General features: G+C 36.4%; 1 protein-coding gene across 3 annotated transcripts; it reads right to left on the bottom strand.

The window, feature by feature from the left end:
* Nucleotides 1–602: 602 nt before the first annotated feature.
* On the bottom strand, nt 603–17,323 carry PREPL (prolyl endopeptidase like). Of its 3 annotated transcripts, none has more exons than XM_079326258.1 (14): nt 17,091–17,323; nt 14,640–14,840; nt 14,074–14,140; nt 13,228–13,434; nt 11,116–11,239; nt 8,622–8,838; nt 7,887–8,072; nt 6,234–6,437; nt 5,320–5,495; nt 3,715–3,931; nt 3,378–3,527; nt 2,364–2,490; nt 1,456–1,538; nt 603–739 (listed from the first exon to the last, which is right to left on the bottom strand). In XM_079326258.1, the coding sequence occupies exons 1-14, from the start codon at nt 17,313–17,315 to the stop codon at nt 659–661; spliced, it is 2,265 nt and encodes a 754-aa protein (XP_079182384.1). In that variant the 5' UTR covers nt 17,316–17,323; the 3' UTR covers nt 603–658. The 3 variants fall into 3 exon arrangements, 2 of the variants coding, with proteins under 2 accessions (XP_079182384.1, XP_079182385.1); XM_079326259.1 differs by having other exon boundaries at nt 14,640–14,837; XR_013776782.1 differs by lacking the exons at nt 603–739; nt 1,456–1,538 and having other exon boundaries at nt 2,480–2,490; nt 3,378–3,514.
* Between the last annotated feature and the right edge of the window lie 19 nt (nt 17,324–17,342).

The raw sequence follows: 17,342 nt of genomic DNA, 5'->3' as shown, positions 1-17,342 counted from the left end.
GACACATTGATCTTGTCCTCCTGAGGGACTTTGGCACCTCCTTCTTAAGATTACCATGCTAGGTAAGGTAACTCCCAAGATTTTTAATGTATTCAGATCAGAGTTCTGCTCAAATTCCCTTTTTTGAGAGTGCTTTTCTTTGCAGTTTGGTCAATCCCAGCACATGACCAGTACACCACAGCTGCTGTGCAGATAGAGAGGGCAGCAATCACCATCACCTACATATGGGAATTAGTTCTGGAAGTTGAGACTCCAATGTCAGGCACTTTGGAGGAGTTCTACTGCCTTGTGTAAGATGTGGCCTTGCAAGAGATGCCTTGGAGAGGCTGCCTGTGCCAAGTGCCTGTGGCTCTGCTGTGAGGCTCTGTGTGCCCCCTGCTGTGCTCCAGTTCCACTTGTGTAACTCTGCTCTGCTGGCTCGTGTGAGCACAGCTGCTGGACAAACTCACATCTGCTGGCAGCTCCTTCTGCACTGCCAGGCAGGGCAGAAATCCAGTTCTTGCTCTGTATGGTTGTAAAGCAATGCCACACCCAACTTTGTGAGCTTGTGCCCATAAAGCAGGGATCTGAGAGGAGAGATCCTGTGGAGAAGGTGTTTGCTTTCCATGCAAATTCAAATCTGACCCAAAGTTTTTCAGGTGGTCAGTGTGTTCAGGAGTTATTTCCAGGATTTGCTGTGATGCTGGGGATGGCACACTTCCTCAAGTTCTCTGTTCAGAAAAGCAAGGTGTCTTGCAACCTAAAATAATGAAAATATTTTATTATAAAGTTCTTTGCACTATAAACTTTCAGGCTCTTGTGCAGGTATTCCTGAAGGATTCATCCTCAGAATAACTGCCATCACTTTCAAACTAACATTTTCTAGGATTTGTTAAAATTAAGAGTAGTAAGATTTGTATCCAACTGTGACAGTCTGAGACATCAGTAAAAATGTTAGGTCTTGGCACTATGTTGCTTCTAACAAGCATGCTTGTATAAAGTGCAAAATCTTGAAAGCTAATTGTAATAGCTTTGATAGCACAGGTCATGCATTTCAAAATGCAAAGATCCAACCCATCATCTACGTTTTACACATGAGGAAGATGGGAATAAATAGTAGACAGTTTTGAGCACTTAATACTCTACAGAGCAAGACTTTTCCTGCTGGAACCATGTTTTGCACAAGTTGGAACCTTTCATTCAAAGCTCTTAGCACATTACAGTGGGAATTGAACACTATTTTAAGGCTATTTCAATAATTTGGCTCTGTCACTGTCTCTTTTATATCTTTACAAGTATATAAAACTATATATTAATATATAAAGAATGATAGTTTTTTACATATATATGTATATAAACAGGAGTTGCTCTAGCAGTTTTTTTTTATTGTTTAAACATACATTCAGTGACTGCTCAACTACTGAGGCTGAAGTATCCCTTGAGGGGACATATCTCTCCAACACAAAGAGACCATACCTCATTCAGTGAGTGCTCCCAGGATGAATCACAATGACTGCCATTTTCCTGGACATATAGGATGATATTAGGAATCCAATTTCCTGGAACAATGAAGCTGGTGATCACTTTACATTGCATGAACAAGATAAAAATTAAGTGGGTATGTGAATTGTTTAAGGATAGCTAATTCTGGCTTCTTGTCCTGACAGAATTTCAATTATTCCTTAAGAAAAAGAGAATTGTAGAGAGGTTTTCTGAATGAATTATTTGTATTTCTAATAACTGCATATTAGAAAAATATTCATCTATTTAGTGTGTTTGTTCTCTCTGAGTCTTTTTGGAAAAACATGCTCTTTTCTTCCTGCACAAAGAGCACAACAGCAACCACAAGATCTCTTTTGGTAATGATGGTAAAAGCCTCTTCCCAGACTGGATGGTACAAGAACACAGTCAGGCTTGAATGTACCTTTTTCTGGAAAACTCCCAAAGCTAGTGTTAAGTTTCAGGTATAAAAGCACCTGTGCCTTGACCCTGTTGTCACTCTAGCCTGGACTAAGGACCTGCAGCTTCAGCAAAGTGAGAAAAGTAGATTTTTTTACAGCAGGAAAAAATAAGATTTTTCTCTAAGGGCTGCTGAGAACTGCAGCCTGGCCCTACCATCAGCTGGACTGACAGCATGGACTCACCTTGCACTGCCCAACAACTGCCCTATGTGGAGGCCTAGGAAAGAGTGAGCCCCACTCACAGGCTTCCAGTCTTTATGTTTTTGTATCTCAGAGAGTATCTTGAGTCTTCTGTGGAGCTGGTGATATGGGATTGTGTTTGAATTCATTTAAGGAGGAGTCAATCTCTATGGTCTTCAATTACATGACTGTTAAGATTTTGGTTCAGTTAATTCCATTTATCTGTGATATTCTTATCCTTACCTTTCTTACTTGTTCTGCTGGCATGATCTAGTGCAGCCTTCCTAAGTTTCTGAACATACTGTAAAATTCCTGTTAGTGGTATCCGTTCATCATTTTCATATGCAGTGATAAAAACTGATGGATAGCACTGAGATTAAAAAACAAAACCAGTTAAACACCTAACAACTGGTCTTCTTCACAGAGTAACACATTTTTCTCTTACTGTACAACTTGTTAGGGTTTATTTAAAAACTCATCTACTACACAATTAGTGTTTTCTAAGAGTTTTATCTAACTTGCAAATACTATTTTGGTATGAAAAATGACTTCATAGTAGGGCATAATCTACTTGCAAAATGTCATAAAAACATCCTCTCCCCAGTGGTAAAGGTCTGATGCCTGTCTGCTTTCTGATTATTGCAAAAAAAGAAAAAAAAAGAGTAATAATCACGGAATAGTTTACCTTAGAACAACAGTTGAGGTTTATTTTTGCAATCTCTCTGCACAGAACTTTTTTTTTTAAATAGTAAGAATTTTACTTAATGAAGCTGTACAACACAGTTAACACATTGTCAAATAAAAAGAGATTTCTCTTGTAATGACAATGTCAAAGCTATAGGTCCTCTTCCCTTTCAGTGTTTGTTTGTTTTAATACCTCTGGAAAGGTATTAAATCAGAAGAAAATACCTCCTTCCTCCTGTGTCTGCAAAAAAGCCAGCAAAACACAGTAGAATGTCAAAACTCCCCCACAAAAGAAGGCATTTTGCATATTGAGATTTGCTATACAATAGAGTAATCTATTACTTCCTGGAAGTCCTAAAACAAAAACAAGTTTAGAAACCAGTATCATTTAGGAGAAGGCATTGGGTTAATTTCAGTAGTTACTTGTGACTCCAACTATTGCTAAGATTATTACTGAAATAATTTATATTGGAGTTTGTTTTTTTTTTTACATTTCAGTGATCTACTCTTGGTTTTCTTATAAATCACTACACTCTATGCCTGTAGTATTCTGCACAGAAAGCATAGTTTTACCTGTGGCTTAATATTCTGGTATGGGCAATAGCTTTTGATATACTTCATACATTTTTCATCTTCTAATGGATTTCCCCATTCTTCTTGTTCCTCAATTGTCAGTGGGAGATGAGTTTTCATCATTGTATTTAGAACATCTACGAAAGGAGCCTTAGAAGTGATTAAAAAAAGAAAAAGGTTGGCAAATAAGACAGAGGACCTTGAATATCTGGGCCAAGGTGTTCTCAAACAAATGAGGTGAGCTTTGAACTGGAATGTTTCCAATTCTGAAAGTGGTACAATAACACAGATAACACAGTTTGATGTTATGATCTATAAAAGTTCTGCAGCAGCTCACCTGTAAAACCATGGCTCTGATCAGTGCTGGTTCAGTGTTGCTCAGGGCTCCTGCGAGAACTCCCCCAGCACTGGCAGCTGCCAGTGCTGTGTGTTTGGGCTGGGAAAATCCCAGCTGGTGCAGCAGCCTGATGCAAGCCCTGAGGTCATGGAGACCTTTGAGTTTATTATGCTGACATCCATCTCTGTGCCAGCCAAGGCCCTGCTCTCCTCCACCCCTGAAATGTAATGCAATTCAAGTTGGAGTCTCTTCAGAAAATATTACAAGGCGTAGCTTCAGATAACGAAAGAACAGCAGCAGCCACAGAGTTGCACACCACAGATTGCTTTCCCAATTAACTCTTCTCTTTTTGCCTTTACCCTTCTTTAGGCTAAAAGAGACAACATGAACACAAAATAAATCCATTCATGATGAGTGGTGAAAATTCTAACTGTAGAAGGGCACTCTGTGTCCACATGTGCTTATGTCCTGGAACCCACAGGAAAAGCTGCACTTTAGGAAATAACATTTTCATTCTAGGCAATACAAAATCAGATAATATTATCTTTTTATACAGGAAACCACGAAAATATTCAAAACATTTCCAATACTTCCATTACTAACACTACTACTTATTAAAACCACTAAATAGTATTTCTGAGCTCCACACTAGACTGTCAGGATTTGTCTTCTGCTTATCTTAAATTCTGAGACTGTTAGAAAGTTGGGTTTGGTTTTTTCCCCACTAATTTGTGAATTTCAAATGCTACTTGAAATGTTACATTTTGTAATACAAAATTATAAAAACAATTTATGCTTCTTTCTATGCAATTGTAATTTTGGTTTTAACCCACCTGAAGCTTCTTTTTCTGGTTTCAAGTTTAAAATGGATTATTTGATTAGCCTGCCATCTCTGGATGATGAATGCATCTTCATGTAGGACTGACCTGCATCTTAAGGTACTTTAGTGGGGCATGAGGAAGAACAGCACAATGCTTGACACTGAGCACAGCAGATTGAATAAATTTGCTGATTTGTTTTGGGACTGGTATTTCCAACAAGTAATCATTCCTCCCCTTCCCTCCCCTCCCTAAAGTGATTCTTTTGTTATCTTCCTTAGCTACTGAAAAAAATTTGAAGCCTGTTGTACATTGCAGTTTTATAAAACTGGTAGATTTGTAGCTAGACTGGAGACAGAGGATTTAGGCAATAAAAGGATAAGGGTTGCAGGTTAAATGCTTAGTTGTTGCTGTGGAAAGTAAATGGCTTTCAGAAGACACAGACTGAGCATTAGCACACAATGCTCTCAGGAGAGGGAGATAACATGTCATGGCAATTTGAGCATGCAACCAAAATTTGTCTTGAGCAAAGATGAGACAAGAAGTAATAAGACTTGAAAAGATTAAAAGTTAGATACAGCCATCATGTAGATTTAAGAAACCTAAAATGTAGTATGCCCTTGAGCTTTTTGTTCCCTGAAGTAAGTTTAAAAACTACTTAAATAAAAAAATCTAAGATATAAATAATTAGATATAGGTACACAAAAAAATATTTTGGTCTATCTTCAGTTGCACATGAACAAATCCTGTAAAATAAAATCTTATTTCCATTTCATATTTGACTTACCTAACGTGGCAATACGCTAATATCCAACCCTCTTCAATTAACATCAGCTTCTCTTCTTTAAAGCTCATGTTCAAATCTATGCCATAAGCTCCATATACATGAACTAGAAGTGGTCTCCTGTGTAGTTCTTTAGAATTCTTATTATGAAAAACTGTAATTGGCACCAAAGTTTCATCCTGGAAAAGAAAGAGTAGTTTTACAATGAGGGACATTGCAGAAATCTCAATGACACATGGCAATGAAAACTTCAATTATTTATTTTAAAATGTGTTTTTTTGATTACAGTAATTTTTTTTCACTTAGAGTGTACAAAGCACTCTTGAAAAATAAAGCCTGAGACTGAACCTCTGCTGTGTGGGCTTACGGATGCAGAGTATAAATTCATTTAAGTGCAACACCTGAGGAGTTTTTAAACTATCAAAGCACCCAAGTCTTCTTTCCCCCTTTAACACCAAGAATATATGTTATTAACAATACAGTTTACCACTTACCACAGTACAAACTCTTTATTAACATCTCCAAATTTTTAAACTCAGGCTGTTAAAACTTTCCTTTCTTGATCTGCACTGTGCAGCTGGTTGTGGGGTGTTCTTTTCAATAGCTGGCACCTTTTTCATTTATCATGTGGAGTACAGTACCATTACATCAACTAGCAATTCTCATTTATACTGAGATTCTTGACTCATTGTGTGCTGTTATCTCCTCTGGAATACCCAGTTTAATGGAAAAAAAAAATCACGACTCTTTCTTGTTCTTCTCTATAGCACTGAAGAAAACACCCACTGTTTAGTAACTATAGCACCAACTGCTCTTTACATTTTTAAATCTCTGTTCCCTGCCAAATGCACTTTCTTTAAATGGGTGGGGAGGAAGGAAAGAATAAAAGGAATGGGGAAAAGACTGAAAAATCTTACCTTGCTTTTAGCTAGTAAACGTGTAGTGTGACAATTCGTAATAATTGGTACCTCTTGCACAGCTTGTTCAATGAGATTATTTTCTTTAAATGAATATGCAAAACGCTTAGGGGGGTGTACTGGGGAGGAGAGCTGAAAATAGCAGGTGCTGGTGGTAAGTTCAGGATGAGATTCCAATTCAAATTCACAGGCCCACGTAGGTAGCTGAGAAAACATGGCATTTCAAGTGAGACCCTTACACTGCTTCGGTAAATTTTGCTTAATATGTCCTTCAGAGTAAAAGACTTTGGATATTAACTAATTATCTTCAGTTTGCATGTAGCATAACCTGTATTTCATTTACATCCAGTAATGAAACAATCAAAAAGTGAAAGAACTGGTGAACTTTTCCCCTGAGGCCATTGGATAAAGTTGGACAATGAAATAAAGACAAAAAATCAATTCAAATTCAATTTAAAACAGGTATTAGTGCAGAATTTTAAAAGAAAACATTTGAAATGATTCTGCATTAGTTTTATTTTTTAGATCCTATTTTTCCTTCTACTGCATTTCCAGTTCTACTTCAACACGTTATACAGCCAAGTCCATGTCAGCTATTATGCTTTTACTGTGAGTTAGCTCAGTAATGCTAAGCCACTGAAAACCCCTGCCTCTTAACTTTGTTCCTAGTGCCAGCCATTGTGAAGAACAAAACCTTTTCCTGGCACATTCACCCTCAGACACTTACTGTTATTATATTTAAGGTTTTTAACTCTGCTAAGAATGAAAGAAATCAAGATTCATTCTTTGAGAGCAGCAGGGACATAGCCAAACCCTCTGCCAGACCATTACTTACTTGGGTTAGGTTGCTAGAGGCTTCTGAAAAGGCAGTAGAAGTCCAAGTTCTCCTGAGTAACTGCAGGCCCTTTCTGAATAAATAAACTATGGTCATTTAAAAAAATGAAGATTTTTGGAGACCATACAGTGTACTTTGTTGAAAGCCTTTTTCTGTAGCAGTTTTATAGAGTGTAGCATTGGCAGCTTGTTGCAATAAACTTGTGATCTGTTCAGACTGTATTTTTCAGGAAAATAAATCAATTAAATATTTCACCTGAATGGTCTTCAGAAATCAGATTTGGCTTGAGTCACTTGGTTTTTAACTCACAAGTATTTAACAATTAGAGAAGGGAAGTAAATCCTTTGCACCAATTGTACTGCAATATCAACTCTTCCCATTTATTATGAGACAGTGTCCATACTTGTTTTCTGAACATTAGTCTTTCCTGTGAGAGGGGCCTTGCTTACACCAATGAGTGTAATCAAAAATAGGCTCAGGAAAACTAAGTAGAGCATTTAGGGAACTAAGTTCTGTTTTACATTAGAAATCAACTGTATTGTGAAGAGCTTGACTGTAATCCATTGAAGAAAGGACTGGCTCACAGGAGAGCTACTTTTTAACTTTCTAAATGCTGCAAATAAGCAACCACATCAAATCCTGAAGAACAGCCACAGGTAATATAATTAGCCATAATGATGAAATTGCCAATATTAATAGTTTCCAAACTGCTTTTGCTTTTGGAATTTATCTTTGCTTTCAGTATGCTATTTAAAAAAAAAAAAAAAAAAAAAAAAGCTGGAAAAATATTATGCTGCTTATCCCGAGTTAAAACGTACCTTTATTGACTGAACTGAGTGTGAAACAAAAGAAATCACATTTAAGTAAAGATGACCAGCATTCTTCAGGAACATAATGCAGTCATCACTGAACATCTCAAAGTCTACTAGCTTGGTTTTCTTTTCCAGTGCATAAACTAACTGCCAGTTCTCCTTGCCACTGGAAGCTACTGGTGCCTTCATCAACTATAAAGAAAAATCAAACAGCCTTGTATTACTAAAATGTAGTAAGAATTACAAATGAGAGGTACAGACTTATAGGTGATCTCATACAACATTTTTCTTGCAAAAAAATACTGATTTGTATTTGAGGTGTTTGTATGTCTAAAACTGGAGACTTTTAAATTCCCTTTAAGCAAAATGGAAGAATAATGCAGTAACATTTGGAGAAGATCAAGTCTCAAAGATTACTCTACAAAAGATTGTAATACAGTAAGTGCTTTCAGCATGGCTGAATTGTAGGTGGGTTTGATTGCACAGACTGAGAACACCAACTTAATTTTTGATATAGGGGAAATGACTGTTGAAGCATAGTCATTTCTTGATGCTGTCAAAGGAGTTAGGATCAAACTGGCCTCCTACAGGTGAGACTCTTTTTAATTCATGCAGCTATCTCAATTTATTTATTTCAGTAAGCTGTAATGAACAGAATGAAAAGCCAACCTTACTACTTCTATATGACTTGCAATGAGTATCAAAATTAATCCTATGAATGTAATTATCAGTCAAAATTGCCTTATATTCTGCAGGTTCTCCATATGTAGTAAGAATGTACAACTGGTCCTTTCTGTGCTCAATGTGGTAAATGACCCCCACAGTTCGTGCTTGTACAAGAGCAGGTGGCTCAAAGGGATGTCTGCAGTCAACCAGCCAAACTTCTGAGCTTGTCTTGCTGTTGCTGTTGATAGTGAGAAAACGCCTGTCTTTTGTGCAATAAAGGTCTACAAAGAATCTGTAGGAAATCATAAAAAAAAAAAAAAAAAAGCGCTTAAATTTTATGAGTATTTTAAAATACATCAGTTGTTTCAGAATCATGGACTTCCATCTGCAAGGTAAGAAACAGCATTCCTGTAAGCAGACTGGAGAAATTTCAGGCTACTTGGCTTCCAGACCCACTTCTGCTGCATTTACCCTGGGATGTAAAACCCCTCAATCTTGTGTGCTAAACCTGAAAACTGCAAGGAAAGCAGTTTGTTGGGTAACAACAAAATCTAGGGTTTGGCATCATTGAGCTAGACTGGAAGCTCATTGATGCATACAGGCTTTAAAATTCAGGCAAAATGTAGAACTTTTGATTGAACTTGTAACCATTTAAAAAAAAAAAAGTAGTAATGGATAGTTAAAATAATAAATAACATTATGTGGGAACAGCAATAACAAAAGTAAGAGTTATTAAAAAAATAAATTGCTAAAATGTCTATGTGTTACTGACCTAACTGTCTGAAGCAACTAAGACAAAAAGTACAATTTAAAAAGAAAAAAAAGCAGAGAGGCCTATATGAGGCAAGATGGACAGTGCTGGAGTGATAAAGCTGGAAACTAGGAACTGGTTTTGGAACTAGGAACTACCTACTGGTTTTAAATCCCCTTACAATCTAGAAACAGAAAGCAGAATGATAACCAGTGGCTGGATGGTAATAGTACAGAAGTTCAGGCTGAAATTAAAATTTCTGTGAGTCATCCTAATTAACTGGAATGTCACAATTTGGATCAGAACATTCTCTGCCATTTTGAACCCTTAAGACTGAATGTCTCTAAAAGCAATATTGTCCAACAAAAAGATGCAGATTCCATCAAGAAAATGCAGGGTTGAGTACCATAATCTGCATCACACAGATCAGATACATGACTACAATGATGATCTCTCTAGGATTCAGAGTATTTGACTGGCGAAGAAAAGGATGCTTTAGATAGCATTTTCAGTGCCTTTAATTATTTGCAGGTGGAGGATCTCAAGTTTTTTTTGGTACTATTGTTTTTTCTAATTGCACCCTCTTGACATCTTTAGGACAGGCACAGAGGGGGAGCTAAAGTCTGCAAGAAAAATCAGCCTCCTGCCTGTCTAATACCCATGAATTTGGCAAGAATGTGGCATTGCATTCAGTAGAGATTCCAAGAGCTCAGCTCTGCTGATCCTGCCTCTAAGAGGGTTGAGCTGAAATGCATATTACACTTCTCCCCAAGGATTATCACCTTGACAAATTTTTATCTTGGTAGATTTTTTTTTTTGATTCAACAAATTTTCAGCTTCTAAAAAAGTATCTGATTGCAAAAGAAGAGCTGGTGAGATGCAGAACAGAACTGCTCAATGGCAATACAAAAGAATGTCTTGCCATCTCCAATGAAGGAGCTCAGCTATGAGCTGCAATAGCACATGAACCTTTAGAGTAAGTTTCTAGTAGATTTACTGTAATGACTGTGACCTTCAGAATTATGCCAACAGTTTCCCTGTGGGGAAGTGCCAGGTCAATGCAACTTGATTTTCCAAAACTGTGCATCAAATGCAGCTGGAAAAAAAAGATCTTATTTATTCCACCTCCATTGCAGATTTTTTTTGTTTTCTTTTTTTTTTTTCTCCCCAATGAAAGTATAATTGGAATTTCTTTACTAAATATGCAACTTGAATTAAGAATAATCACAAATATTTATGGAATGCTATATAAATATACCATGTGCTACAATGCTGAAAAGCTAGTTCTGCGCTCAATTTAGCAAAGAGCCTTCTTGTCTTCCTAAAGCACTGCTTGAAGAAAGGTTATTGAGAGGGTATTCAGTCAACAATAGTTCTGTCTCTTGGAATGTTGTAATGATTTTGCTCATCCATTACCCAGAGCAAGGATTAGCCTGAACTTATGTGGTTTTTTTAAAAGATGTATCAGACATCAATAGCAGAGCAAACAAAATGAAATCCACGGTCTGATTTACCCTGTATGAAACTGTCACACATTCATTAAAGGACACCCTGACCTGAGAGTGACCTTGACATTTATAAACTCAGCTGAACTCATGAGGTAAGAGAGGAAAGTTAAATCTCTGTTGATCACATATCAAAAGGAGAAGAGAGCACATTCTAAGGCTGTATAAGGCACTACTGACAGCAGAACACAAAAATGCATTTTATTATTTGAAATATGATATGGAACACTTTGTTTTCCAAAACAGATATATTTTTACGTATAAAATACTCTGAAATATGTAAAGGACTTGTTATATTTTAGGTATGTATTACCTTGCATCTTGTTCTGTATAAACTAACTTAGTATGTTTCTGGTAAGTGAAAGTGGTCATGAATACATTCTGGCATTTAAGGTTCTTCTGAGTTGTGTAATACAGAACATCATTTGCAGCCCATTCTGGAAAAAAAAAGACAAATGCACATCAAATTCGGAACAGTATATAATATTACTGAGAGAAGATGGGAGCTCCATGGACACTAGATCCAGGTGAAAAAGGTGGGCTGCAGGTGGTATGGAACTGAGGACAGCACTTCTCCATTCTGTAGGGACTAAGGTAAAAACCAAAAGGTTTTTCCATGTTTTCTCTGAATACCACAGAATAAGAATCTCATAATGTATTGGGGAAAAAAAAAAAAAAAAAAAAACCCAACAAAAAAAGCAGAGGTCAATGTTGCAGGGCCCAGCAATAGGAAGCTCTTGACCATGTGTGAGTTCTGGAGGTACCAGGAAAATAGGAGATGTAGCTGTTTAAAACAGCAGAGAAAAAGAGGTTTACATGGAGTCAGCAAGATAATAAAGACATCATAAGCTCTGCACTGCTGCATGTGACTGCACACAAGCCATTTAGAGAAAAGAGATGATGCATGTGCCCCATGGGTACTGCTGAGATAAAAATTCTCCAGTTTTCTATGCTTGTGTATGTGTTCACCAACAAAGAAAGGTATAAATACAGGCATCTTGTTATTCTGAAGTTATTCTGACTGACCCAGCCACATTCCTGCAATCTCTGCTGTTCCTACAGCCAACAGAATGGTGTTTAACACATATGCTTTTAAAAGCTGCTGTATGCTGTCTTATGCATACTGATTTTCAGTACAAAACCCAAGGAATTCATAACACCAAAATAACACAAACACTTTGTTTTCTGAACAGCAATGTGCCTTCAAAGTGCACAGGTAGCTGAGGATTCACTATGAAGCCAAGCCTTTAGAGGGCAAATCCAAGTTTTTCTGTAGCCCAGCCTATAAAAAAAATCAAGGTGTAAATTTTCAGTAACTTCAGTCTGTTTCTCTGCTATTTTATATCACTCAATACAAGCACATAAACTTTGCAAGTGGTTCTAAGACCTAATTCCCTTGCTCATGATTGAGGCACCTGTGTGCTTCATGACACTAGCACCATACTCACTCACACCTGACTTAACTTTACAGAATTTACCATTCTGATAGCCATCTTTTGTACTGTTATTATCTGTCACACCTGTTTAGGACACAGGATGTTGGTCTCTTAACTGTACTGATTCTTCTGGATCAGCCTAGATAGATGTTTAAATCAAGTATGGTGTAAAATATCATTGGTAAATTTACATATTTATTTTTAACAGGTATTATAATCTTCAGTGTGGAAACACAACACTAAATTCTTGCTAGTCCTCATTTTTTTTACTAGGAAGTTTTACCTAGAGTTTTATTTTTTGCTCTGCCCAGGAAAATTGCTTAGTGCACTAGATATACTTGATGACATCTGGCAATATCATCCAAAGTACAAGATGTGAAACATTGTATACATACTCTTTATAAAATTATATTCTTTAACATACTATAAAAAAATAATGTTTTCCCATTCCATTTACCTCTGCTTTTTTTAACAGCAGTGTGAAACTGTAATCTATTCTGAAAGAATTGATTCAAGGCCTGGCTGACTTCACTGGGCTCTGAAGTGTGACCCACATCCTGGATTCCAGTTGAAATTGCAGCCAATACTCACTAGTAGGTAGTAGTTCCACACTTTGCAAACAAAGCTAACTGTCTACAGCTACCAGTGACTTCAGTTATAGCTGTAAGGGTTTACCAACTAGAACATCCTTCAGAAAGATCTTATCATATTGGATTCAAAAGAAAAACTTATATGCATAACTGTTGTTAACATGTATAAATGCTTTTACAATGAAGTAAAACTTGATTCAGGAAGCAGTCCCTTTCATCCATATCAGGATGTCACCTGTAATTGTTCAGTGATAAAGAAACCATAAGAAACAATTCAACATCTGTAAGGATTAAATGTTGCTTTCACATTTAAAAAAAAAAATTATCTTTAAACTAAGAAAAACATGTTGAAAGCTTCTGTGATCCATGGGGTATTTATAACACATATCCACAACTTACCAAAGCTAAATACACTTGGAATTACTTTTTCCACAACAGGAAGATTACCAAGTTTCATAATAATGCAGGTTGCCTCTTCAGAATTTTCACTTTTTAAACTGATGGCCATGTATTTCTGATCTGGTGAAATTCTGATCCGTTGAATAAAGGCATCAGGAAAGCCAAGATCTTCAAGACTGAATAAAATCTCAGCATTTCCTTCACCTACTGTATAGAAAAAGGAGATAGCAAAAAATCCTGTAATTAAAATAAACAGTGATTCCCCATGTCTGTATTTAACAAATCTGTCTCCAGTATCCACAAACATTCTACTGGAATTTATCAACACCAAATACCTGTCTTGCAAGATATTTGCAAATGCACTTTGTAAAAATAAACAAAAAATTACAGTTCCAAGGAAAAAAGTCCTGTAGTTATTATTAAAAATATTTCCAAAATGTAGATCTTGGCTTCTACTAAACATATTGTATTTTAAAGCTCAGATAGTTAAAGCACAGTTTTTTTAAATAAATAAAATCAGAAATTCTTTCACCCCCTCTCAGAAATAAAAAAGCATGGATATTCTTTTCTTTTTTTCAAAATGTTGTTAGGGCTCTGAAAAGAAGTGTCTCCTCTCTTTCCTCTCCAGCAACTTGCCTTAGTGCCAATATATACTATTCTCTAACTCTCTTTACCTCACCTTTTCAGATGCCGGATTCTAGAATTATTACTCTATTACAGAATTGTATAAAAGTCTTTTTAGTTAAGAAACAGACAAGCAAAGCATTAATGCAAGAAAAGAACACAAAATTATACATGTATACCTTTTTTAAGAATCTTACTATATTAGGAAGAAAAATCCCTTACCATCATCTGCTTTTGCAAGAAATATGTAGCCATTCTCTTCAAAGTACACATTGTTTCCCAACCTCATCTGTTCAATACAAACATATTTCAAGTCCAGCATAAAATTAGAGTATTTCCTTTGAATCCCTAGAAACAGTATTTTTTCTGTACAGAATTGTAACAAATTGTAACAAATGACAGAGCATATACTCCATACTGAAGAAGGAATTGCACACATCAGAAAGTTTTTTTTTCAGTTAGAGTACCTAAGCTACCTCTACCTGCTCTAAATTTCACAGAAGGCTCAGATTCCCTGCAACTGCTCTTGCAATGTAAAATGTCTTGGACTCTTTATCCAAAAGTCAGATGATTATTTTATCTTTACTTGCTTTTGCCTATGGAGAAATTAAGGTAAATTCACTGTCATAACAGGTATAAACTGTTCTAAACACAAACTGTTGCTATGCACAGTTATTAAAATATTCAAAACTTCTACTGTAAAAAAATGAGTAAACCAGCATTTTATAGCTTCACTGTCTTTTATTTGTAGCCAATGATGGGAAATGTTTGTCTTGTTTGCCACTTACCCTTGGGCTTCCTGAAGTGAGTGTATATATGTTGTGCAATTCTTCCAGTTTTTTTTTAATTCTCTTTGTCATAGCTTTGTATGTTGGAAAAATGTCATTCCAGTTTTTTTGCTCTGATTTCAGAAGGTTCTTGTGCAAAAGGTCTGATGTTACTGTGGATGTATTTTGCTTCCTTTTGGAAGGGACTTTGGATCCTTCCTGCTAAGTAAGGAAAGACAACAATGGCTACTTCACACCAATCTGAAGCAACATCCCAAGCCACAGGCCCAAAACCACCTTTGCATTATTACAAAAGTACATGCCAATAAAAACAAAAACTGCAGTTAGAATGTGTTTTATTTTAACTCTTCTCAATCTTTTGGGGACACACTGTCAAACTTGACACATTTATTGAGGTGTTTCCTTCAAAATTTAGGGTACTACTAATACATTCTCTTGATTGATTACAAGTAAATATGTTTGTTCCTGTTCAAGAACTAGGTTTTACTTTTTATGGAATTTTATTATTTTTTTTCTTCTTCACAGCTTTCTTTCATAATTTCTTCTCTTTATAGTGTTAATTTCTCATTTCCTTTCCTAGACAACAGCATTTTATAACATTCAATGTATGACTTGAATGTGTCTAAGTTTAAAAAGCAGCCTATGCTTCATATCCTATTTTCACTTTCCATTAAGGACTGTTGGTTTTCTCCTAGTTTGTCTTCAGAAACATGAGAGCCAAAATGTGAATGTTTCATGTAGACTCTGGAACGGAAACCATCTGCTCCAGTTACCAGACTCCCTGTGAACATACAGCACATCATTGCTGAGAGTGCCTGTCACTGGTTCAGACCAATGCTTCCTCTCACCTGGCATACAGCAAAGAAATTGTGAAGGCTCTTAGAGAAGCTCTGGAGCAACTGAGTGATTGGTCAGGAGAAACAAACTGCTGGATACCAAAGTTTTACCATCTCACCCCAGTCACTGGAAAAACTATTGTAAGAGAACACCATCCCCCAAACATGATGCAATCAAATAGAATCTCACAGTGGCCATAAATGGATACTTGTGAAAGCATAAGAATGGGACAAGACAGATGATTTTCCCGTCTTAAACAATTTTATCTGAACATAGTTTCTGGATATTTAAGCAGTCTCTCTCATAGATGTCATATATATATATATATATATATATATATATATATATATATATAATATACACCTCCCCTTATACCTATGTAAAATTTTAGTATCCACAACTTATTTTGACAAGTTCCATGCCTTATGGATCTTTTGATGATTGCCATCCTTTTGTTTTCAGCAATTCCCATTGTATTAATTTGGAAACATTATATACAACTGGTGGTCACAGTCTAGAGATATATTAAGAGGTACAGTACACCTCCCTGCCTGGGGAAAACCCAGTGGTCTAGAAAGATTTTCAGGATAGCAGAGGATCTCGGTGACAATTGATGTGTAAACCTTTGGTCCAAAGCAAACAGGCACAGCCTCCTTGCAGGTGAAAGCCATGTTTGCATCCTGGGATCAGTGTCACAGAGCAGCATTTGCAACATTTGTGTTAGTGAAGTCCCACTGAGCAAACTGAACTACATTCTCATCCCTCCAGAACTCCTGTGTTCTCTTTAAAACATTTGCTTACATTTGAGATGCAGACTTAGGAACTGTTTTGTTTATGGCGACAAATAAAAGTTACAACAAGATGAACTTTGTGTCACCTCTGAAGAAACACTGTCAATTTGAAAGTTTTAGGATGATAAGGTATCCATCTGAAAACGTTTAGGATCAAATAAACCAAAACATACATCTTGTATAAACAGTACTTATGCATATAAATAAGTTTCCAGGCTGTCATACTGCAGTAAACTCTTATAATATCTCTGGCACAATCTGTATTGGAGACACTGAGACAGAAGACCTAAAATTATTTCAGACTGTATTCTAACTCTGTGTATGACATACTGCCATCCAATTACACAATATTTATTTACAGAATTCAATGCAAATACATTTTAAAATATAGTTTAGAACATGTGAGCATGATTATGAGATGTCAATATTATATTTTAATATGATGGAAACCATGACTTACTGGTATATACAGAAAAGTCAAGTGTTTTTTGAGCCAGCTCAGAGTCTGGTATAATTAGTTTGTACCTTTTGCCTCTACACTAGCTGATCTCTCCCTGCAGATTTTTCCAGACATTTTATTTAATACCAATTTTTTCAAAATTGGGGGAGAAATCAACCAAAATGAAGCTTTATGTCAAAATAGCATAGAAAAGCCGAACAATGGTACGAGTTCTTGAACATAACTGATATCCTGGACTTCATTCCTCTGCTTCAGATTCTCTGGGAAAAATGTGTTTCCTCAATATGTGAAAAGTATGACTGGGTCCCTGAACAGATGTGCCAATGTGATTGTTGGTATCAAGTCCATACTTAAACAGCATACCTTGCAGGAAAAGAATCTGCATGGCAGGATGCTTCCAGGTGGTGCAGTCCTGTGGGTGCACGATGGACTTTTTGAACAGTCCAGGATGTGGCACTTGCTTGGTCCAATTTTTCTGCAAGGACTCACTGTTTGAAGAAGGTTATGCTTACAGTAGTACTTGGCACTGAAGCTCAGCCAATCTTGGAGAAGATTCCTCAGTCCAGCACAGCACATCCTAACCTTCATTTCTTGACAGCCAAAATCCCAAACTGC

Source organism: Erithacus rubecula (assembly GCF_903797595.1).
Source record: "Erithacus rubecula genome assembly, chromosome: 2".
In the NCBI taxonomy this organism is placed as follows: Eukaryota; Metazoa; Chordata; class Aves; order Passeriformes; family Muscicapidae; genus Erithacus; species Erithacus rubecula.
Note: the sequence above shows the minus strand (reverse complement) of the source record. Positions and strands in the feature narration are given on the sequence as shown.